General features: G+C 36.1%; 1 protein-coding gene across 1 annotated transcript in view; it reads right to left on the reverse strand.

Moving 5' to 3' along the window:
- Positions 1–25,896, reverse strand: part of SHCBP1L (SHC binding and spindle associated 1 like) — a 79,858-nt gene that overhangs the window by 6,593 nt on the left and 47,369 nt on the right. The window contains 5 exon segments of the mRNA XM_064370451.1: positions 239–392; positions 12,318–12,423; positions 14,364–14,582; positions 14,655–14,741; positions 15,524–15,738. Of these exon segments, the coding sequence (XP_064226521.1) occupies positions 239–392; positions 12,318–12,423; positions 14,364–14,582; positions 14,655–14,741; positions 15,524–15,738 (781 nt within the window).

Genomic DNA, 25,896 nt, shown 5'->3' on the forward strand with positions numbered 1-25,896 from the left:
AGTCAAGTGATATGAAAAGCAGTAAAGATAGATAAGAAAAAAGTGGTTTTGGTAAAAATATAAATGGAGCTAATAGAAAATATGATGAACATATCTTAATTATAAAAGGGACATAAAGGATTTTTGTAAAACATAAATTCTGTTGTAATTTATAATAATTCCATGAAGCATGTTTAGAATACCCAATTTGTGCAGTATACATTGTTATAAAAAAACTACAAAGGATGTCCTGGCTAACCCTTTATAATGATGTCATCTGTCAACAAAGCAAGATTTGCAGCTTGATATACTCCTGGAAAAATTATTACTGTATCTCCACTATAACAGTTATCCAAAGCCAAATCCAAATCATCATGCTGTTGGAGAAGTGTGTCCGAAGATAAATCCTTTACCTAAAAAGAAATAAAACACTTGCATTTTCAATAATAGGTTAAACTGAAACATGTCATTTAATCAGTTACTTACTAGACAAGTGCTCCTCACAAAAGACTTATCATTTATTAAAGACTAGCATTTATTAAATGCTCAAAGTATCAGTTCCTCAATAAATGTTGGAATAAAATTTTTCTTTACAATTGTTCATAATTTTATAACTATTAAACACTGGGTATTAGCTATGTGTCATATTTTGAACTTTACATATTACCTCCTTAAGCCTTGCAATAGTTCCTTGACATAAGTATTATTATCCCTGCTGTAAGGTTAAGGAAATTGAAGCTTGACAGGATTAAATGAATTGTCAAAATTAGTAGCGAAGCCAAGCTTGAGATCTAGGTCAATATGATACCAGACCTCATGCTCTGCCCTATGTATCCCTTTGTTTTCTTTTACTCAAAATGACTCTCCAATTTTAGTTAATCAACAAAATTCTTTTTTTTTTTTAAGGCAGGTTTTTTTAAGGCAAAAATTTTTTTTTTTTTCACTCTTGTCACCCAGGCTGGTGCTTGATCTCAGTTCACTGAAACCTCTGCCTCCCAGGTTCAAGCGATTCTCCTGCTTCAGCCTCCTGAGTAGTTGGGATTACAGGCACCTGCAACCATGCCTGGCTAATTTTTGTAATTTTAGTAGAGACGGGGCACCGCCATGTTAGCCAGGCTGGTCTCGAACTCCTGACCTCAGGTGATCCACCTGCCTCGGCCTCCCAAACTGCTGGGATTACAGGTATGAGCCACCGCGCATGGCTCCTAAATCAACAAAATTCTATATATCAAAGATTCTAGAATATGCATTGGGAGTAGAAAGGAGGAGATAACTTCATTATTAGTGCCATAAAGACTGAAGGGCTTTTATTTATTTATTTTGAGACAGGGTCTAATTCTGTCACCCAGGAGGGAGTGCAGTGGCATGATTATGGCTCAAGCGATCCTCCACCTCCTAGGCTCAAGCGATCCTCCCACCGTAGCCTCCTGAGTAGCTGGGACTATAGGCACACATTGCCCTGCCTGGATAATTTTTGTATTTTTTGTAGAGGTAGGGTTTTGCTATATTGTACAGGCTGGTCTCAAACTCCTGAGCTCAAGCGATCGCCCACCTCAGCCTCCCAAAGTGCTGGAATTATAGGTGGTAGCCACCATGCCCAGCAGTATGAAGGACTTTTAAAATATAAATCCAAATATAAAATTTGGAAATATATTCTGAAAAATGCCTATTATTCTTTCATTCCAATGAGAATGGCATTATCATGCATTTATCTTTCTTCTTATTCTTATTATTACTATTATTATTATTTTGAGATGGAGTCTTGCTCTGTCGCCTAGGCTGGAGTACAATGGCGCAATCATGGCTCACTGCAACCTCCTAGGTTCAAATGATTCTTCTGCCTCAGCCTCCCAAGTAGCTGGGACCACAGGTGCAGGCCACAACACCCAGCTAACTTTTGTATTTTTAGCAGAGACAGGGTTTCACCATGTTGGCCAGGAGGCTGGTCTCGAACTCCCGACCTCAGGTGATCCACCCACCTCGGCCTCCCAAAGTGTTGAGATTACAGGTGTGAGCCACTGTGCTTGGCTGTACCACTTTTTAATAAGAAAATAAGGCTGGGTGCGGTGGCTCATGCCTGTAATCCCAGCATTTTGGGAGGCTGAGGCTGGCCAATCACTTGAGGTCAGGAATTCGAGACCAGTCTGACCAACATGGAAAAACCCCATCCCTACTAAAAATACAAAATTAGCTAGGTGTGGTGGCCCATGCCTGTAACCCTAGCTACTCAGGAGGCCGAGACAGGAGAATCGCTTGAACCCAGGAAGTGGAGGTTTCAGTGAGCTGAGATTGCACCATTGCACTTCAGCCTGGGCAACAAGAGCAAAACCCTATATCAAAAAACAAAAAAACAAAAAATGGCACTTGTTATTAAAAACATGAAAAAGAAAGCATAACAAAAATGGAAAAATTAACTTGTAAATTCTTAACTAAAGAAAACCTTCATTTATATAGATATTTCCCTTTAGTATATTTCCCATGCATATATTCATTTATTCAAATGCCAGTTGAGCATACCATACATTGTATATACTTTTGAATTCTGATTTTGTCATTATATCCCTGTCTTTGCTATCGTAAATAGCACATCAAAGACTAATTTTTCTTTTTTTCTCTCTTTATTTTTTTGCTTCCTCAGATTGAACAAAGGCTAATTTTTAACAATTACATACTCATGTATCAGATATATTACAACTTATGAATTTCTCACTTTTATTTAGATGGTTTATGAGTTTTCAACATTATGAAAATACTATAACAAATCCTTATGTACATCTCTATTCATTTAGGAAACGTTACTAGACAGGAAATTGCTGAATCAAAAGGTATAGACATTTTAAGTCTCTTTGCAAAATTCCTCTCCAGTAAAGCTTAATCAATTAAAACTTGGGTTAAGAACGCTGATTTTGTTATAAACAAACCAATATGGAATTAAAAAAAATTTGTACAATATTTGCCACTTTAATAGACAAAACTCCTTTCCACCTCATTTATATTTCCATTTATTTGGTAAATGAGAGTGAACACTTTATCCAGATATATGTAAAATTCCTATAAACCTTACTAAATCAGCAACCTACAAATTCATTTGTGCAGGTATTACATACATTGGTGGCAGAAGGATATTACAAGGATTACCTCTGTAAACAAATAATTCATAAGAACTCGGAAACTCTCCTCACTTATATTTTTCTTATTCGCTGAAACAAGAAACACAGGAGAGAGAAATAGTATGATAGAGAAAGACAATGAGTTTAGTTTAGGTGCCAATAAATTTGAAGTGCCCATCGAGTCACTAGGTAGAGGTATCCAGTAGACTAGGGATATAGGGTCTAGAATATAGGACCCTATAGGTAAAAACAAGGGTAAATATAAAGGCAGTATTACTGTATTTTTGGCTTGTGACTCCTGTTTTTGTTTCCTATGTAATTTAAGATACCAATGCCTAAAACAATAATTATAAATCCATGCTAATAGGGAAACAATGTATAAAGATGTAATTTGTAACAATAACAAAATAAAGGAGGGATGGAGCTGTATGTTACTAAAGAAAAGTTGGTATCAATTCAAACTCAATTGTTATAAATGTAGGATGTGAGGCTGGGCACGGTGGCTCACGCCTGTAATCCCAGTACTTTGGAAGACCAAGGCAGGTGGATCACGAGGTCAGGAGTTAGAGACCAGCCTGGCCAAGATGGTGAAACCCCGTCTCTTCTAAAAATACAAAAATTGCTGGGCATGGCGGCAGGCACCTGTAATCCCAGCTACTTGGAAGGCTGAGGCAGGAGAATCGCTTGAACCCGGGAGGCAGCATTTGCAGTGAGCAGAGCTTGTGTTACTGCACTCTAGCCTGGGTGACAGAGCAAAGCTCCATCTCAAAAAAAAAAAAAAAAAAAAAAGTAGAATGTGAGTTATAATTCCTTTAATAATCACCAAGAATATAACTAAAAAATATGCACAAAAGGAAATATGGAGTAAATTTAAATGATACACTAAAAAACATCATCAAACACAAAAGAAGAGGGTACTGAAAACACTGCATAACATAAAACGAATATCACATGTAGGAAAAAAAGTAGCCAATGGCAGAAGTCCTTCCTTATCAGTAATCACCTTAAATGTAAATGGATTAAGATTACCAATTTAAAAAGACTGGTAAGAAGGATAAAGAAAAATAATCCAACTATAAAATGTTATAAGAATCTCATTTTAGGCCAGGCATGGTGGCTCAGGCCTGTAATACCTGCACTTTGGGAGGCCAAGGTGGGTGGATTATGAGGTCAGGAGTTTGAGAACAGCCTGGCCAATGTGGTGAAACCCCACCTCTACTACAAATACAAAAATTAGCCAGGCATGGTGGTGCATGCCTGTAATCCCAGCTACTTAGGAGGCTGAGGCAGGAGAATTGCTTGAACCTGGGAGCAGTGAGCTGAGATCGCACCACTGTACTCCAGCCTGGGCAACAGAGTGAGACTCTGTCTCAAACAAAAAAAGAATCTCACTTTAGATTCGAAGACACACAAATAGGTTAATAGTGAAAGAATAAAAAGATATTCTGTACAAATAGTAATAAAAAAAGAGCTAGGTTGGCTATACTAACATTAGATAAAATAGACTTCAATAACACAATTGTTGCTAAAGACCAAGAAAGATATTATATATTAACAAAAGAGTTAATTCATCAAGAAAATGTACCAATAAGCATATAGAAATCAAATAACAAGTTCTCAAAATGTATAAAGTAAACATTCAAAGAATTGAAGGAAGAAATAGTTCTATAATAATTGTTGGAGATTTCTATACCACTTTTAAAAATAACTAGAACATCTAGACAGAAGACCAATAAAAAAATAGAGGACTTGAACAGTATAATCCAACTCGACCTAACACACATTTATAGACTCCCCCACCAAGTCCAACACAAAAGGATACACATTCTTCTGGAATGCATATGGAACATTCTCCAGTATACACCATCTATTAGGCCACAAAACAAGTCTCAATAAATCCATCTTCTCCAACCACAATGGAATTAAAGTAGAAGTCAATTATGGAAAGAAAACTAGAAAATTTAGAAATATGTGAAAATTAAACAATGTATTCTTAAACAGCTCAAAGATGAAAACACAAGGAAAATTTGAAGATACTTTGAGATAAATGAAAACGAAAATACAACATACCAAAATATATAGGATGCAGGAAAAGCAGAACTCAGAAAGAAATTTATAGCAGTAAATGCCTATATTAAAAAAGAAAGATCTCAAATCAGCAATCTAATTTTACATCTTAAAAAACTAGAAAAAGAGCCAATTAAACCCAAAGCCAACAGTAAAAGGCAATGATAAAGATTAGAGTTAAATGAAATAGAGAATAGGAAAAATAAAAAAGAAAATCAAAAATTGGTTCTTTCAAAAGATCAACAAAAATGACAAAACTTTAGCTACAATAAGAGAAAAATAGAGAAGGCACAAATAACCAAAATCAGATATGAAGCTACATTACTACTGACCTTAAAGAAATAAAAATGATTTATAATCATATTCTATGATTATACTATCATTATTTTTTATACCTATGAACAACTGTACACCAACAAATGCATTGATTTCACACAAACAAAAATTAAGTATACAAATTCCTAGAAACTCACAAATTATCAAAACTGGCTCAAGAAGAAATATAAAATCTGAACAGACCTATAATAGTAAAGAGATTAAAAAATCAGTAATCTAAACTCTCCCAACAAAGAAAAGTCCAGTATTAGATAGTTTCATTGATAAATCTACCAAACATTTCAAGAATTAACACCATGAATGCTAAATAATAACTTACGAATCCAAAGAGGAAAACAGCAGACACTGGGGTCTACTTGATGGGGGAGGGTGGGAGGAGAGATAGGAGCAGAAAAGATACTATTGGGTACGGGTCTTAATACCTGGGTGATGAAATAACATGTACAACAAACCCCCATAACACGTTTACCTATGTAACAAACCTTCACATGTACCCCTAAACCTAAAATAAAAGTTAAAAAAAGAATTAACACCAATCTTTCTCAAATTCCTTCAAAATCTATGAGAACACTTCCTAATTTTCAGGCCAGCATTATCTGATAATAAAGCTAGACAAAAATACCAGGAGGAAAACTATAGAGCAATATTTCTTTTGAATGTAAATACAAAAATCCTCAATAAATCCCAGCAAACTGAACTCAACAACATTTTTAAAAGGTTATACACCATGATGAAGTGAGATTTATTCCAGGAATACAAGAGTGATTTAATATACAAAAATCAATGATAACACACCACGTTAATAGGATGAAGGGGAAAATTAAATTACACAACTAATCTCAATTGATACAGAAAAAGCATTTGACAAAATCCAATACCTTTTAATGATAAAAACACTCAGAAAACTAGGAATAGAAGAAAATTACCTCAACAGGATAAGGAGAATTTATTTTAAAAATCCACAGCTAACAACATACTCAGTGGTGAAATGCTGAAAACTTTCCCCTTTGGTGGCTCAAACCACAGAAATTTATTTTCTTTTTTTTTTTTTTTTTTTTGAGACGGAGTTTCACTCTTGTTACCCAGGCTGGAGCGCGATCTCGGCTCACCGCAACCTCTGCCTCCTGGGTTCAGGCAATTCTCCTGCCTCAGCTTCCTGAGTAGCTGGGATTACAGGCACGCGCCACCATGCCCAGCTAATTTTTTGTATTTTTAGTAGAGACGGGGTTTCACCATGTTGACCGGGATGGTATCGATCTCTTGACCTCGTGATCCACCTGCCTTGGCCTCCCAAAGTGCTGGGATTACAGGCGTGAGCCACCGCGCCCGGCTATTTTCTTTTTTTGAGACTGCGTTTTACTCTGTCACCCAGGCTGGAGTGCAGTGGTGTGATCTCGGCTCACTGCAACTTCCGCCTCCCAGATTCAAGTGATTCTCATGCCTCAGCCTCCCGATTAGCTCAGATTACAGGTGCATGCCACCACACCTGGCTAATTTCTGTATTTTTAGTAGAGACGGGTTTTCACCATGTTGGCCAGGCTGATCTCAAACTCCTGACCTCAAGTGATTTGTCCATTTTGGCCTCTCAAAGTGTTAGGATTATAGGAGTAAGCCACTGCACTCGGCCAGTAAAGAGTACATACTCTTTAAAGTTCTAGAGGATGGAAGCCAAGATCAAGGTGTCAACAGATTTGGTTTCTTCTGAGACCTCTCTCAGCTTGCAGGTGATTGTGGTTTTGCTGCCTCTTCACATGGGCATCCTTCTGTGCACGTGCACCCCTGATGTCTTTTTCTGTGTCCAAATTTCCTTTCTTTTAAGGATGCCAGTCAAGTTGGATTAGGGCCAACCCTAATGGCCTCATTTTAATTTAATTTAATCATCTCTTTAAACACTTGATCTCCAATATGCTTACATTTTAGGGTACTGGGGTTAGGACTTCAATATATGAATTTTGGAGGGACACAATTCTGCCAATAACATCCCCTAGTATCAGAAAAGACAATGATGTCCATTTTTGCCACTGCTATTCAACATTGAACCAGAAGTCCTAGCCAGAGCAACTAGGCAAAAAGAAATAAAATGCATCCAAATTGTAAGGGAGGAAGTAAAACTCACTGTTTGCAGATGACATGATCCTATATATCCTATATATAGAAAATCACAAGAAATCCACCAAAAACATATGATAGCTAATAAAAAAATTCTGTAAAGTTGAAGGGTGCAAAATCAGAACACAGAATCAGTTTTGTTTTTATATATCAGTAATAAACAATCTGAAAATAAAATTAAGAAAATTCCATTTACAATAGCACTCAAAATAATAAAATACCTAGAAATAATGTAAACCAAGGAGGTGAATGGCTTGTATGCTGAAACTACAAACCATTGCTCTAAGAAATTAAAGAAAGTCTAAATAGATGAAAAGCCAACCCATGTTCATGGATTGGAAAATTTTAATATTGCTAAAATAGCAATACTACTTACATTGATCTACAGATTTAATGTAATCCCTATCAAAATTTCAATAGCCTTTTTTTCTTTTAAGAAATGAACATACTAAAAAAAAAAAAAAAAAGAAATGAACACACTTATCTTCAAATTAATAATGAATTGCAAGGGACCCTGAACAGCCAAAATAATATTGAAAAGGAACAAAGTGGAGGACTCACTCTTCTGATTCCAAAAGTTACTACAAAGCTACACTAATAAAATAGTGTGATACTGGTATAAATATAGGCATATAGACCAGTGGGATAGAACTGAAAATCCAGAAATAAACCAGTTATGACTAACTGATTTTCAACAAAATTTACAAGATTATTCAATGGGGGAAAGAATAGTCTCTTCAACAAATGGTGTTGGGACAAATGAGTATCTACATGCAAAAGAATAAAGCTGAACCCAAACCTAACACCATATATTAAAATTAATTCAAAATTAACAACCTAAATATAAGAGCTAAAACCATAAAATTCTTAGGAAAAAACATAAGGGTAAATCTTCATGATCTTGAACTTGGCAGTGGATTCTAAGGTATGATACAAAAGCATGAGTAACAAAAGAAAAAAATAAATTTCTATCTTAGTCTATCTGTGCTGCTCTATAACAGAATGCCACAGACTGTGTAATTTATCAAAGAAATTTATTAGCTTACAGTTCTGGAAGCTAGGAAGTCTAAGGTCAAGGCACTAGCAGGTTTGGTGTCTGCTGAGGCCATTCTCTTCCAAAATAACACCTTGCCTGCTGCCTGGATCTTCACATGGCAAAAGGCAAGAACTCTGGAGAGGAACTCGTCATCCCTCACTGCTGTGGAAGTGCACACAGGCAGGCAGACCTCATCGACCCTTCACTACTAGCACACATGCAAGCACACCCTGTTGTTCTGCCACCATTAGCACTAGTGCATACATACAAACACCACTGTGTCACCCTGGCTGGCACCCTGCCCCTGCTGCCACATGCACACCCTGCTGAACTGCTGCCACTGTCAGCACATACGCCTGAGCGCAGACCTGCTGCCACTGCCCCAACAAAGTGCTTTGGTCAGCATTCACCGTCAGAGTGTCGTTACTGGCAGACTGTGAACACCTCAGCCCCTGCAATGCAGCAGGTGATTAACCTTGAGAGGCCAGAGAACAAACCTGTGCCGTGGGTCTGGTATCAACCCCCAGGGCTGCACATGCAGCCCAGTAGTACCGAGCTGAGAATTGGACCTCTGACATCTTCAAGAAATGAAGCCAGTTGACTAAACCCACCTTATACTACAGTTAAACCCTCAAGTGCATCAAAGAATATAAAAAGCAAAAAAAAACCCATCCAAACGACAGCAACTTCAAAGATCAAAGGAACATCAGAGATAGCAGATTGCTGGTTGGCAGCAGCTGGGGAGGAAAGGGAAATGGAGATATGAGGCTCTGGTTTTGGGTAATGAAAATAGTTGGGAACCAGAGGTACGCAATATTGTGACTCTACTAAATGTCACTGAATGTCACTTTAAAACAGCTAATTTTGCTACGTACATTTCACCTCAAGTTTTTTTAATAAAGGAAAAAAGATACAAAAAAAGAAGGACTAACTGAGAGCACACTGTCTCTGAGGAGACAGGTGGCAACAGAATCCGTAGTATAGATGAAAGAAAACTGATTAAATTCTTCTTTATACTTGGTATATTTTCAGACATGATTATCACCTTTTGTAGCACTAGAGGGAAACTCTAACAAAAAACAATGACTATATTATTGGGATAGGAACTGCAAAATAGTAATAATAGTATCAACTGATATTTATTTATGTAGTAGGCATTTTGCTAAAAGATTTATATAAATTATTTCACTTAATGTAATCCCAGCACTTTGGGATGCCAAGGCAGGTGGATCACGAGGTCAAGAGATCGAGACCATCCTGGTCAACATGGTGAAACCCCATCTCTATTAAAAATACAAAAAATTAGCTGGGCATGGTGGTGCGTGCCTGTAATCCCAGCTACTCAGAAGGCTGAGGCAGGAGAATTGCCTGAACCGAGGAGGCAGAGGTTGCGGTGAGCTGAGATCGTGCCATTGCACTTCAGCCTGGGTAATGAGTGAAACTCCGTCTCAAAAATAAAAAAAAAAAAAATTTCACTTAAGCCTAATACTCTATGGGACAGACTTCATTACTTTCTTTTACAGATGAGGAAATAAGAGAAACCATGTAATTTATTATTACATGGTAGAAATATGAAAAAGCAAAACTGTGAATCAAATCCAGGTTTTTATGATCTTAAAGTCTATGTTCTCCAGCATCATACTATACATGATTATATGCACAGATATACTACAATCTAACTAAAATATTTCATGAACCTCAAAAGTAAATCTAAAATTAAAGGTCTAAGTAAAGTGGAAGCTGATGATGCTGTCCCCTCATAGTCATCTCCCTCTCATTATTCTGGCCTCTGAAGTTCAGGTATAACTACACAAATGAAAAAAGAATTGCACAGCACTGAACAAAAAACTTCATAGAAATTTCTGTCATATAAGAAAGTGAATAAAGCCAGGACCTATTTAAAAGTGAAAAAAAGAAGTAAAAATAAAAATAAAATAACACTGAGGATAAAAGCAAGATTTATACCTTACTTTTTACAAAGATGTTTTAAAAGGTGTTTATAAAGATGTTGGTAAAACAATTAACATGACTGAATAATACGTTCCAATATTGGAGCATATCCAATAATATGCTCCATATTATTGGAACAATAGTATACTCCAATAAGTAGTTAAAAGGAAAATTAAATTTTATCAAAAAGAATAAAAATTGGTAGAATAGCAAACAAGACGGTCTAATAAGCCAGCTTTATCTTCCATCACTCTCTTAGATGTTAACTACCAGCCTTGGTGGCCTTCTTTCAGTTCCTCATATGTGCTATCCTCTCTTGTCACACATATACTGATTTACTGATTCACCAAAAATTTTTGGACACCTACCATGTACCAAGCATCATGCTAGGTGACAGGATGAGTGGTAAATACTCTTTGCTCTCAAGAAGTTCATATACTAGTAAAAGAGACAGACATTCAATAGATAGCCACAAAAGTATTAAATGTAGTCATGATAAAGGAAAGTGCCAATAAGGAAAAACACAGGGTGCTATAATTGTATACAGCAGTCTAATGTATTATGAAAGGTTGAGGAGGTCTTTTCCTATGGAAATGTTTAAATCAAGACCTGAAGAATGAATAGTAGCTCAGCAAGCAGAGGAAAAAACACAGCTTATCCCAGGATGTGAGGAGAGTAAAGAAGAAAAATGAGAGTGTATGAGAGTGATGAGGGATATGAACAAGATAACTCCCAGAAAACTGTTATTAGCAACCAAGTAGATGATGGTACCATTTATTGAAACAGATAACTCCAGAATAAAAGCAAGTCAATGGATAAGATCATGAAATTAATTGCAGAAAATTAGTTGATGTGCTGGTGAGACGATTAAGTGGTCATAAACAATAGGCAGTTGGACATAAAGGTTTGGGGCTTAGAACAAAAGTTTGGACTATGAATATATATTTTGGATAAGTACCTGCATATACAAATGAAGTTATGGGAGAAGATTAGCTAAATCCCTTTGGGATAATATAGTGCATAAAAAAGACAAGTACCAAGCAGTTAGAGGAATGAGAAAAAAAAGTAACTAGAGAGAATAAAAACCAGGAAAGTATACTAACATAAAACAAGGAAAAAGATTATTTCAATGAGAGAGCTTTGAAATGCTACTGAGAGGTCAAGTGAGAAGAAAATATTTACTCATTGGCTTAGAAAATTTGTTTGTGCTTGAGTTGGATAAATTTTTATTCATCCTTCAGGATTCAGCTATTCAGTTGAGTTATTTCTTTTATCCAGCATTTCCAGACTCCTAATTCTGTCATATGTATCCATCCTATGTGTACCCTGTCATACCCTTATCATAGCATTTATCATTGTGTGTCATAATTGTAACTGCCTATATACTTGTGACCATATTTGCACCATGCCTGAAATTTTCAAGTGTGTGAAGAAGGAAGACTGTGGATCTGGATCAACATTTTATGTCCCCTAAATGCAGCCTTTCTCACATTTATGTCGTATCTTCATCATACCAACTAACATAGTACCTGGCAACAAGGTTAGTACTCAGTAAATAGTTGTCACCATTTATTTATTTAGTATCTATTATATGGCAATAACTGAGCTGGAGGTAGTTGAGAAAATAAGGCATTAATGATTAGACAAGGACTCTACCCTCAGGGAGCTTCTTTTCTGATTACATACAGCTAATACTTAAATAACAAATAAGAATACAGTTTATTTCTTACCATTTCAGTAGTCATCACTTTCACTACAATATGTGTTATAGTCTTTCCAAATTCTCTTTTTCCTTTCCTACGCTTCAGAATTCTTGGAAAGAAAGGTCCATGAACTCTATAGTTGAAAAGATTTAGTTGTAATTAAATTAACATGAAAAGACTGACCCTGTCCTTACTCAGTAAATAAAAACTTGGTACTAAGCATCTTTGAGAAATAGTTTTCATTAATTATAAGTGTCTTGAGAGCAATAAGCAACTTGAGAGCAATGTAATGATTCAGTTCTTTTGGATAACTGCATGTTTAAATCCTTAAAACTCTAAAATATTTTCATTTTAATGAACAGTACCTGGAAATCTGCAAGCAACCCACTATAACCATTGCCTCAGCCACTTTAACCTTTCAATACAGTAGAAAAATTTCCTGGTTGTACTTTCATAATCCATTGAGTCGTAGACTTGCACAAAGATGGGTTATGTCTGTGATAGTAAGGCAAAAGAATGTTTTCGAATATACCTAATTTTAGATACTATGCTCAATTAACACATTATTTTGTTTCATTTTTCTTTTCTTTTTGCTTTTTTACCCAATTTAATGATATTCTGTTATAAGCAACATTATTTTGTTTCAAAGGATGTGATCTCCATAAAATAGTTGGCTACTGGCCTCCCAGCAGGAACTATTCCAGCTTCTCTCCTAGTTGTTTTTATATTGTTTGCTATTCAGCACTTCTAATTAGTTCTTTCTCTTCTTCCTGCTTTTGTGTTTCCTGTTTCCTGTCTCTATCATTTAAATGTTTCCAACAGAAAGTCAGAATAAAAATGTCAGTATAATTGTCGGCTTTTATCATTACTGTCAGCCAAAAGGGACACTCTTTTTCCAGTAGATATGGATTTACCAGTAATCTCTTTGGTATAATCTTTCGCCAGTGATCCTAGGTATAATCTTTTGCATTCTCTGCAGCACTTTTATTGCTTTATGCAAAGAGGATGTGGCTTTAGTGTATATATATATATACACACACAAACACACACACGCACACACACACTATATATAATATATATATATGTAGTATATATATTATATATATATACACTAAAGCCAGTGATCCTAGGTATAATCTTTTGCATTCTCTGCAGTACTTTTATTGCTTTATGCAAAGAGGATGTGGCTTTAGTGTATATATATATATACACACACACATACACACACGCACACACACACTATATATAATATATATATATGTAGTATATATATTATATATATATATGTAGTATATATATTATATATATATACACTAAAGCCAGTGATCCTAGGTATAATCTTCTGCATTCTCTGCAGCACTTTTATTGCTTTATGCAAAGGGGATGTGGCTTTAGTATATATATATATATATATACACACACACACACATACACACACACACACACTATATATAATATATATATATGTAGTGTATATATTATATATATACACTAAAGCCACATCCTCTTTGCATAAAGCAATAAAAGTGCTGCAGAGAATGCAAAAGATTATACCTAGGATCACTGGCAAAAGATTATACTGTGTGTGTGTGTGTGTGTGTGTGTATATATATATATATATACAGTAGAAATATATATACCAGCTTATACCATATATATACTTATATGGCCTGTCTTTGTGCTTCTTTTAAAACCTGTTCTGTAGACAGACTCTGTCTGTCTTGCTACTTTTTAGCTATAATCCAGTCAGCTTTTTTACTTCACATACTCTATATAAAGGAGGTCTACCTCTTTCTTTCTTATGCTTTAGCCAAAAGCAAAAGAGTTAAAATGAAAGATAAGGAAAGAACTGGATTAATGAATTCTTTTGGTGAAAAAAAATGATTTCAGTGAATTCAGCTAATATAAACATAATTTCCCAATACTGATAGTTTTACCTTGTGCTTACCTCATAAATTAGACATCTAATTTTATACTTTACTTTAATCAGAACATATACCACAAATTAAATGCTATGATAAAGTAATAGCCATGTAAACTTTTGCTTCTATTTAAAATAGAGCAAATTATTACCGGAGGCGTAAATCTTCCCACATTTTCAATAATCGACAGAGCATGACTATCTCATAGTATTTTTTCCAGCATTCAACAGCCTCTGCTTCAGATGGATCTTCTTTAATATTGTTTTGATACTCAATGAGCTCGACACGTTTGTTTTTATATTCCTCCAAAGTTTTTTTAAAACGTTGTGCAATAGGACCAGGTATTGTTCCATCCTGCATATCACACCACCTGAAAAGTATCAACATAATTATAACGTTTATTTTTTCTAATGTGTGGTATAAGTTTCTAAACTATACTTACAAATTAATTCTTTCTTCAATAAGTGCAGTATAATTTTCACAACTTTCTTCATCATCCCAGTCTCTCCAAAGAAAGTCATAAAAAAACCTATGATAAACCAAAGTAAGATGACAGTAATCAAAAACAGCCACTACTGATTTAGAGCTAAAAAGATATTCTGATGTCAGAATTCTCTACCTCAATCTTTATTCTTAAGAAAAATATTTTAAAATGACCTTTGAATGAACTAAAATAAAAGGTAAAACTTTAAAAATTAGGTGATTTGCATTCTATTTTAGGTTACTATAAATGAGATAATGTTTCTGGAAGTGAGACTGTAAAATTCAGTTTCTAAATTTCATAGATTTTGGCTACTACTTGCTCAACAAATAAATAATATGTACAATACTATCAAATTTGTATGGGAGGAAAACATTAGAAAAACAAAAACATGCCAGAAAATATTCTGTATTTTGTTTGTGGATAGCTTCCCTCAAATTGTATCAACTTATAAGAAGTAATCACAATGTGAATGATGATATGTAGTATTTGTAATGCCCTTAAATGTAAGAAATGCTAATGTATTCAATATGGTTAAATAGGAATACAAGTTAATGTTACTTATTTCAAGAATTCTTTCAAATTTGATTTTTGTAAAATGCAAGATCAAAAAATTGCAAACTTTTCATTACCCATATATGTTTCTGTAAGGGAATGTTTTTACTAAAAGTTACAAATATAATATATTAATTTAAAATTGACAAATTTAATCCAGTAGTAGTGAGTAAAAATTAAATCAGTAAATACTTATAAAGTGATTATATGAACAAAACTTTCACATCAACTTTTGAATATGATAATTTAACTTTCAAAAGTAAAGGCCCTAATACCTGACAACTTCCAAGGCCAAAGCAATATCACGTATATCAGTATCTTGTCCCTCAACAGGATACACTTCCAAAAGAGGCACACTGTGTTCCAGTTCCTCCAAAATCTCATCAACCAGACCTCTTGGAATATTTGCAATGTTAGAAGAAAGGGGCTCAGCGATGGAAACAGTAACTTTGAAACGAGATGATGAGTCTCGGTACAGTTCACAAGTTACCTAAGATAAATATCATAAGAGATACAGTTATGAATATCAGTAAACCACAGGAGTTTACTGATAAGAGAGATTTTGAGCGTAAGCTGACTTTCAGTCACTGGCTAATAAAGGACTTGCAATTTAAACTCAGAGTGTGACGCTTCTTCCGTGACTCGCTAGGTTACAACAATTATAGATCAATATTAAATATACTATCAATTGTTTTTCAAACCCTACTTTTCAAACACTTTTTTTTTTTTTTTTTGAGACGGAGTTTCGCTCTTGTTACCCAGGCTGGAGTGCAATGGCGCGGTCTCGGCTCACCGCAACCTCCGCCTCCTGGGTTCAAGCAATTCTCCTGCCTCAGCCTCCCGAGTAGCTGGTACTACAGGCGCACGCCACCATGCCCAGCTAATTTTTGTATTTTTAGTAGAGACGGAGTTTCACCTTGTTGACCAGGATGGTCTCAATCTCTTGACCTCGTGATCCACTCGCCTTGGCCTCCCAAAGTGCTGGGATTATAGGCATGAGCCACCGCGCCCGGCCCTTTTAAACACATTTTTTCAGTTTCATGGAAGGAATTCTGTATCTCCTACATTATTTATTTCTAAGATTGAGTTGCCAGACTTCGAGATTTCATAAAACAGTGTGTGTATATATGTTTTTATATATATATTTAAGCCAGGGTCTTACTGTGTTGCTCAGGCTAGTGTGCAGTGGCTATTCACAGGTGTAATCATTGCACACTCATCCTCGAATTCCTGGGCTCAAGTCTCCTCTTACCTCAGCCTCCTGAGGACCTGCAACTACAGGCACATGCCACTGTGCCCAGCTATTATTATAAAAAAAATTCTTGGACAAATTTTGCCATAAAAGCATGTTTAAAAAAAAAAAAAAAGCCCTGCTATCTGTATTACATCATTGGCATCATTGGTAAAAGAATGACTATTCAAACATTACAAAAACAAAAAAGCAGAAAGGACATAAAGAGTAAATTTCTCAAGTTGATTGAGCTTCATGAACAACATGCTATATTGTGTTTACTCTTCTTATTTCACCATAGTATAGTGATACTTCCCTGCACTTGTCTGAAAATCAGTGTGTGAGAACCAAAGTTGATAGTAGTTTTTAAAATTTTTAATAAATTATATTATATATTAACACAAATTTTAAAATGTTGGCCCATGCTGGGCACAGTGGCTCATGCCTGTAATCCCAGCACTTTGGGAGGCCGAGGCAGGTGGATCATGAGGTCAGGAGATCGAGACCATCTTGGCCAACATGGTGAGACTCCATCTTTACTAAAAACACAAAAATTAGCTGGGTGTAGTGATGCGCACCTGTAATACTAGCTACTCAGGAGGCTGAGGCAGGATAATCGCTTGAACCCAGGAGGCGGAGGTTGCAGTGAGCCAAGATTGTGCCACTGCACTCCAGCCTGGCAACAGAGCAAGATTCCGTCTCAAAAAAAAAAAAAAATGTTGGCACAAAATTAGTATTAACACAAACAATTCCAAAATCAATTCTGAAAATTTTAAGTACATAGCCAATGAAATTCTTCATTTTTTGGCAGAGTTATGTTAAAAAAACATATTTTAAGTATAAGCAAGTGTAACACCATTAATAATAAAACAATAATCATTTAAATACAGGAAATATCTTCAAATCATTAACTAAACTTTGAAATACAAAGTTTATAATTAATTTAATATAAATTCTGTTCTTAAAAGCAGTTATGGGACTGAAGAAAACTAGGAAAATAGAACAACAATTTAAAACTGGGTGTCTGAGGATAATAAATGATCAACAATCCATATTTGTGACAGGACAAAAATATATTTCCAAAGAATCATGATGAAGTATGATATTGAGCCTTGTATTTTAATATTTTAGTTCTCTCTCTTTTTTTAAGAAACAGCATTTCACTCTGTTGCCTAGGCTAATGTGCAGTGGCACAATCATAGTTCACTGCAGCCTCGAACTCCTGGGCTCAAGCAATCCTCTCCTCTCAGCCTCCCAATTAGCTAGGACTACATGTGCCACCATGCTCAAGTTTTTTTTTTTTTTTTAGAGACAGGGTCTCACTATGTTGCCCAGGCTGGTCTTGAATTCCTGGCCTCCAGTGATCCTGCTGCCTCAGCCTCTTAAAATGCTAGGATTACAGGCATAAGCCACCATGCCTGGCCTAGGTTTTTTTTTTTTTTTTTTGGAGACAGGGTCTCACTCTGTTGCCACAGCTGGAGTGCAGTGGCACAAACTCAGCTCACTGAAATCTCCACCTCCCAGTTCAAGCGATTCTCCTGCCTCAGCCTCCCAAAGTCCTGGGATTACAGGTGTGAGCCACTGTAGCTGGCCTGGCCTAGTTTTGACTTTTTTTGGTATTATACATGCATACAGTTTAGAATCAAATCGCTGTACCAGGTTTGTTATGAAAAATAGAATTCAGGCTGGGCATGGTGGCTCATACCGGTAATCCCAGCACTTTGGGAGGCTGAGATGGGTGGATCGCCTGAGGTCAGAAGTTCGAGACCAGCCTGGCCAACATGGTGAAACCCTGTCTCTACTGAAAAATACAAAAATTAGCCAGATGTGGTGGTGTGTGCCTGTAATCCCAGCTACTCGGGAGGCTGAGGCAGGAGAATCGCTTGAACCTGGGAGGTGGAGGTTGCAGTGAGCCAAGATTGCACCACTGCACTCCAGCCTGGGCAACAGAGCAAGAAAGGGAAAGAAGGAAGGAAGGAAGGGAGGGAGGAAGGGAAGGAGGGAGGAAGAGAGTTCCTTGACAGTCTTCTATTACCCTCTAATTCTTGCTCCTCAGAGGCAACCATTTTTAACTGTTTTAGCTGATTATTTTTTGACATTTATATCTTTATCTTTAAATAATATGCTTATATTGCTATTTAAACTTTTTTTTTTCAGTTTTTGGCATTGGATATTGACTTCCAACTCTGAAAGATAAGAATTTAGTTGTCTCTTTCATTTTTCCTCATTTTCGTCATATACAACCACTCTCTCCCGGACTTTCATTCACCAATATGGTTATATCTTAAGTATTCAGCTTTTACCTTAATAGGTTTGAAAAATGTGATTCACAGGTGAGCCATATAGTATAAGCTGATTTTTCTTTCCTGCAAAAAATGTTGTTTTCCCAACAGTCAGTAATTGTATTGCTTTTCATTTGCTCATTTTCTATGTGGCTTTCATTAATTTAGCCACAAATTCCTTAAGTTGTAAAAATCTCCTTTCAATATATTCAAAGCCAATAGATTGTGTTTGAAATAAAATACTGGCTTCATTTTATTTAAAGCACTCTTCCAGAGATTTCTGACCAGTTCTAATCTGAATTGGCTCCCTAGGCCTGCTATGTACATAACTGTTATCACTTTGCCATCATCTCAGGAATTCCCTTTGTTTTTCTCGTATGTTGTGGCTTCTCTGCATTTTGAATCTGATGTCTTCGTACTTCCTGATTTACTCCTTTGACTGTAGATGACATCCATTAACTTCCTAAGAAAGGGTACATTGGACATAACTTTTGAGACCTCACATACTTGAAAATGTCTTTTTTCTACTCTTATAGTGTGACTAGGTATAGAATTGTACAATAGAATATCACTTTCCCTAAAATTTTTGAAAATATATTTTCATAGCTTTTAAAATTAGGAATTACTACTGAAAAGTCTGGGCTGGGTATGATGGCTTATACCTGTAATCCCAGCACTTTAGGAGGCTGAGGTGGGAGGATCTCTTGAGGCCAGGAGTTCCAGACCAGCCTGGCAAACATAGTGAAACCCATCTCTACTAAAAATGCAAAAATTAGCCAGATGTGGTGGCACATGCCTGTGGTCCCAGCTACTCTGGATGCTGAGGCACAAGAATTGCTTGAGGCTGGGAAGCAAAGGCTGCAGTAAGCCAAGATTGCACCACTGCACTCCAGTCTGGGCAACACAGCAAAACTATGTCTAAAAAAAGAAAAGTCTGATGTATGATGCCATTCTGCCTCTTGATTCTTTATATAAACCTATCTTTTTTTCTCTCTGGAATATTATTGAACCTTCTCTTTGGCCCCAGTATTCCCAAATTTCACTATGTGCTGAACACTAAGTGGGCCCTTTCAGTCTAGGGCCCTTTCAGTCTAGAAATTTATGTCCTTTGGGTCTGAGAAACTTTCACAATTTGACAATTTGCTTTCTTCTGTTCTTGGCACCAACCTCTACCCCACTCTCTCTTCTGCCTTCCTTTCCTCTCCTCCTCATCTCCTCTTCACTGGTTGATCTGCCCAGGCTCTTTCTGTTATAAGTCAATATCATTAGGTTTTTTTTTTTTTACATATGATCATACAAAAATCTTTCAAATCTCATTCCTGGAGGGATATGCCTTAGCTGCCTGTGTTATGGGGTAGAAGATACAGATTCCAACATTCAGTATCAGTAAATTTTCATGTAATTCCCATTTTCCCAATGGGGGTACTCCCACCCTTAACCACGCATCTCAAGTTGGCTTCTTAAATTTGTAGGCTTATATCTTTTGCCAAATTTGGTAAATTTTTGCAATTCTTTGAATATTTTTCAGCCCTCCCTCTTTCTTCTCTCTTTCTGGAACTCTGAAGACATGAACGTGAGGTCTTTTGTTATAGTCCAGCATGTCCCTGAGGTTCTGTCTTTTTAAGTCTATTTTCTTTATGGTGTTATGATTTGATAATTTCTATTTTTCTATCTTCAAGTAAAATAATTTTCCTGTCTTCATTCTACTTTATTGTTGTTACTCTTCTACACGTGTTGATGTTTCCAGGTTGTTAGCTCTTCTAGTACCCCATCTAGAATATATGGTGCAAAGAAAAGGCCAGGTGGCTGGGCACAGTGGCTTATACCTGTAATCCCAGCACTTTGGGAGGCTGAGGTGGGTGGATCACCTGAGGTCAGGAGTTCGAGACCAGCCTGGTCAACATGGTGAAACCCCATCTCTACTAAAAATACAAAAATTAGCTGGGCTTGGTGGCGGGTACCTGTAATCCCACCTAATTGGAAGACTGAAGCAGGAAAATCACTTGAACCCAGGAGGCAGAGGTTGTAGTGAGCCAAGATCGTGCGATTGCACTCCAGCCTGGGTGACAAGAGCAAAACTCTGTCTCAAAGAAAAAGAAAAAGAAAAGAAAAGAAAAGCCCGGAAAACTTACTACCTTATTGTTCCTTGGGTCATAAGGTCCCTAGCCAATCTGCCTCCCTAGCCAATCTGCCTTCTCTCCACTTTTCAGAGCTATATACTTGTTTTATAGATGTAATCCAAGGATTTTAGTTGTACTTAATGGAAGGAGTCGGGGGGAAAGTATGCCTACCTCATCTTCCTGGAAGTCCCTGTTTCTTAAATAGCCTTTTAAGCAGTTCTTCTTTCTTAGCTTCACTTTCAACCTCATTTTCAGAGTTCTGAGTACAGTCAATTCCTGAGTACTTAAGGTTATACAGTGTAAATCAGAGTTGTTTTTGTTTATTTGTTTGTTTTGGGCTTTCCCTACTGCCACCTTAGGATTCAACTTTCTTAGTGCTACAGAATCAGTTGCCACTTATTTATCTGATTTACAACTTCTAAATTTTGTTGCTATTTTCTCCTTTCCTATTTCTCTTTGTCCCTGGTTATCTTTTTAAAAATTCCTTTGCTTTCATTTTGGTGGAGAACTCTGGGAACAAAAAGAATATCCTACAAGTTTTCAAAGAGAAAAATAATATACAGGTATTATCAAAGGATTGATGATATTGTCTTCTCAACCAGCAATTCTGGAAGCTTGAAGACAATGAAATAATAGCTTCCAAATTCTGAGCATGAAATGAAATCTAGAATTCATATAACCAATCTATCAAATAAATATTCATGTACTGTACAGGCATTTTAAGACATACAAGATCCCAATAATTTTATCTGCTTTGTGGTTATACTTATAAAGCTGTTAGAATAAGTTCCTTGGCCAAAATGAGAGAATAAACCAACAAAAAAGGAAGGCAGGGAATTTGGGGAATTCATTATTTGCACAGGAGAATGAAGAAAAGAATTCTTAGGATGATGATGATGAGAGATCCTAGGAGAACAGCTGTCTTAGTCTGTTTTCTGTTGCTATGACTGAAGACTTAAGATTTGGTAATTCATAAAAAAAGAAATCTACTTCTTTCAGGGCCTTTCTGCTGGTGGGGAGTCTCTGCTGAGTCCTGAGGCAGGAACTACATGCCAAATTGGCTTTTATAACAGACTCACTCTACTCTTGTGACAACAAACCCACTCACATGATAACACTTTAATCCATTAACCTATTAATCCATAAATGGATTAATCCATTTGATATGATTTGGCTATGACCCCACTCAAATTTCATCTTGAATTGTAGCTCCCATAATTCCCACATGTTCTGGGAGGGATCCAGTGGAAGATAATTGAAACGTGGGGGCAGGTCTTTCCAGTGCTATTCTTGTGATACTGAATAAGTCTCATGAGATCTGATGGTTTTATAAAGGGGAGTTTCCCTGTATAAGTTTTCTCTCTTCACTTGTCTGCTGCCATGTGAGATGTGCCTTTCACCTTCTGCCATGATTGTGAGGCCTCCCCAGCCATGTGGAACTGTGAGTCCATTAAACATATTTCTTTTGTAAATTGCCCAGTCTCAGGTATATATTTATCAGCAGTGTGAAAATGGAATAATACATCATTCATAAGAGCAGAGCCCTCATGTTCCAATCACCTCCTAAAGGACCTACCTGTTACTACTGTTACATTGGGGATTAAGTTTCAACGTGAGTTTTGAAAGGGAAAAACATTCAAACCATAGCAACAGCTATCCACCAGGTCTAGAGATCACCAATTCAGATTGTAGATCAAAAGGATGCAAGAGATACCTACCTCTTTAAGAAGACAAACTGATATATTTGAACATATTAAGAAGATTTGCATAACTGGGGGAGATTGAGATAATCTAGTGATAAATACATAGACAACTAAACACAATGAAAAACAAGGTTATTAATAACTCTGGGAATTTTTTTTAATATCCAGAAAATGAAAATTAATCACAATAAACTACATGGTTATCCATCCATGAAGTATTTACATATTCATAATAAGGTAAACTGTGAGTATTCAGTCAAATGAAAATTCCTATATAAGCATTTTGGGAGGATGGAAGCATGTGGAAAATACAGTTATGAGGTAGAACAGGAAATGGTAATAGTGATGGTGTATATGAAAGAGGTAAGTCCCCATTTTCCACAGTGGGAATCTATATGTCAAACTTAAAATGGAGAAATCAAAAAGTGCTAATATAAGCATATTACTTGGAGATAAGGAATTAATACTACTATAATTAATTTAACTTGTTGAAATTGGCTGCACCTGGAAAATGTAAGAAATGTCAGCAGAAGGTGGATAAGGTTTGGGTCACTGCAGCTTTTCATAACAAAAATAACTCTATTTGATTTTATAAACTATGTGCATTTTTTATAAAACTTAGAAAACATTTAACCACAAATGGGTAGACAGAAGGTAAGAAAGTTGAGACATTTAATATATTTTGGGGGGCCTTATAAGGAAATAAAGAAGAGAAACAGGTTGTAGCTTAAGATAAGGTAAGGGTTCAAGCTGTTAAAGATGTGAATTTAAATGCCTTACACTTTTGCTCAGCAAGTAAGTTATGGATCACAACAAAATGGGTATGTAGAACAGGCTTCAGTACAAAGGAGTCTACTAATGAAGCTGGGAAAATGGAAATAACCATCGTGGAAATAACTATGATGCAAGATGTGTTGAGAGCAGCTCAAAGTGACTATTTGCCTCTTCAGAAATATGAAACAGTAGAACGAGGAAAATAGCCAGTTTCTGGAATCCACTAAGAGTTTCTTAAACCTCTCCAAATCAAAGATTCTCTAAGCCTCATCAAGAAACATAAACAAAATTCCAAAGCATGTAGACAAAAAATTGGGGGAAGGGTAATAGGTACTTACAAAAAAGCTTGTTGGTGGTGACTAGTATACATTGTTTGTAAAAAAATTTAATATCACCACTGTTAACCTTTTGCTTTTTATCTTCCAGTTTTGGTCCTATTTATACAATTTACATAGTAGTTAGATCATACTGTGTATCTAATTTGTATCTTACATTTCATTTTATATTACATAATGATCATTTTCTGAGTCATTACCAGGTTTCTTAAATATTGGTTTTATATCTACATAATATTCTATCTTGTGGATAATCATTTATATGACCAACAACCAATTACTAAACTTTTATGATATTCCCAATTTCTTTTTGAAACAGTGCCTCACCCTGTCATCTAGGCTGGAGTGCAATGGCACAATCTCGGCTCACTGCAACCTCCATCTTGTTCTGTATTTCTACACTTGGATCTTAGGCAAAAAGCCAAGAAGCAATGTTTTTCCACATTTCTGATTTTCATAGAAGAAATTTCCAGAAATAAAGTTCTAGTTTAAAGTTCTTGCTATATTTTGTCAAACTGCTTTGTACAGAAGTTATAACAAAGTTTTCTTAATTTTTGGACCGCTTTGTAACCAAAAGTAAAGGTATGCTAGATTTCCTTCCAATAAAGTATAGTTGACCCTTGAACAACACAGGTTCCAACTGGATGGGTCCACTTATATGCATATTTTCTTCTGCCTCTGCCACCCTAGAGAGAGCAGGACAAACTCTTCCTCCTCAGCCCATTCAGCATGAAGACAACAAAAATGAAGATCTTTATGATGATCTACTTCTATATAATGAATAGTAAATATATTTTTCTCTTCCTTACGATTTTTCTTTTATGAGACAGGGTCTTGCTCTCAAATTTCTGGGCTCAAGTGATCCTCCCACCTCCATGCGGATAGGATTACAGGTGTACACCACCACCCAGCTCATTTTAAAATTTTTAGTAGAGATAAGCCCTTGCTATCTGCCCAGGCTGGTCTCAAAGTCCTGACTTTGAGCAATCCTCCTGCCTAGGGTTCCCAAAGTGTTGGGACTACAGGCATGAACCCCTGTGCCCTGCCTTTACAATTTTCTTACCAACATTTTCTTTTCTCTAGCTTATTTTATTGTAAGAATACAATGTTTATAACACTTATGACATATAAAATATGTGTTAATCAACTATATATGTTATTAGTAAGACTTCCAGTTAACAGTTGGCTATTAGTTAAGTATCTCGGAAGTCAAAAGTTGTACATGGATTTTTGACTGTGCAGGGCCCTGCATTTTTCAAGAGTCAACTTCATTGTGTTTCTAAGCTTTTTGTCTGTTGGTTGGTTATTGTATGAATTCATGCTAGTAAGAATAATGGCCTCCAAAGATATCCATGCCCTAATCCTTGGAATCTGTGAATGTGACCTTACATGGCAAAATGGACTTTATAGATGTGATTACAATTAAAGACTGAAATGTGGAGGTTATCTTGGATTACCCAGTTGGGCCCATTCTAATCGTAAGTTGATTAAAAGGGGACCACCTTTTTAGCCTGTTGTGAACCAGAAAGACGCAATGCGAGAAGTACACTGAAGACAGAGGAGAGGGCCACAAGATACAGAATTCAGGCTGCTTCTAGAGGCTAAAAAAGGCAAGGAAACAGATTCTCACCTACAGCCTCCACAAAGGTATGCAGCTTTGCATACACCTTAATTTTAGCTCAGTTAGGCCCATGTCAGACTTCTGATCTACAGAGTTGTAAGATAATAAATTTGTATTGTTTGAGCCACCAAATGTGGTAATTTGCTGTGGCATTAATAGAAAACTAATACAGCATTTAAAGAAAAAGAGATTGGGGGTTCATTGGAATAAATTATCTTTATATAATGCTATATAAAGAGCATTATATAGCATTTTTGATACTTCAGTTGAAGTAAGACTAAAGAAGCAGAGTCAGATAAAACAACAATATGAATTGTGCAACACTATCTTAAGAGGTCCCAAGAGCTACTCTCACTTGTTTATCTGTCACAAAATAATTAGAATCTGCCAATATACTACTCTACTTTTTCCTCTGTTCTCATGTTTCATCCTGTCTTTCTAACATTTAAAGGAGATTACTAGCCCCTATAGAATTCTAAAGTAAGGGAGAGAGATTAAATAATCAATGTATTGCAAGTAAAACCTTAGAAGTTGATAGAACTTTCAGGTAACCTAATCCACTGAGTTTCCATGAAAGTTTAG

This window comes from Aotus nancymaae, unplaced genomic scaffold (genome assembly GCF_030222135.1).
Source record: "Aotus nancymaae isolate 86718 unplaced genomic scaffold, 86718_ANA_hifiasm-v0.15.2.pri h1tg000108l, whole genome shotgun sequence".
In the NCBI taxonomy this organism is placed as follows: domain Eukaryota; kingdom Metazoa; phylum Chordata; class Mammalia; order Primates; family Aotidae; genus Aotus; species Aotus nancymaae.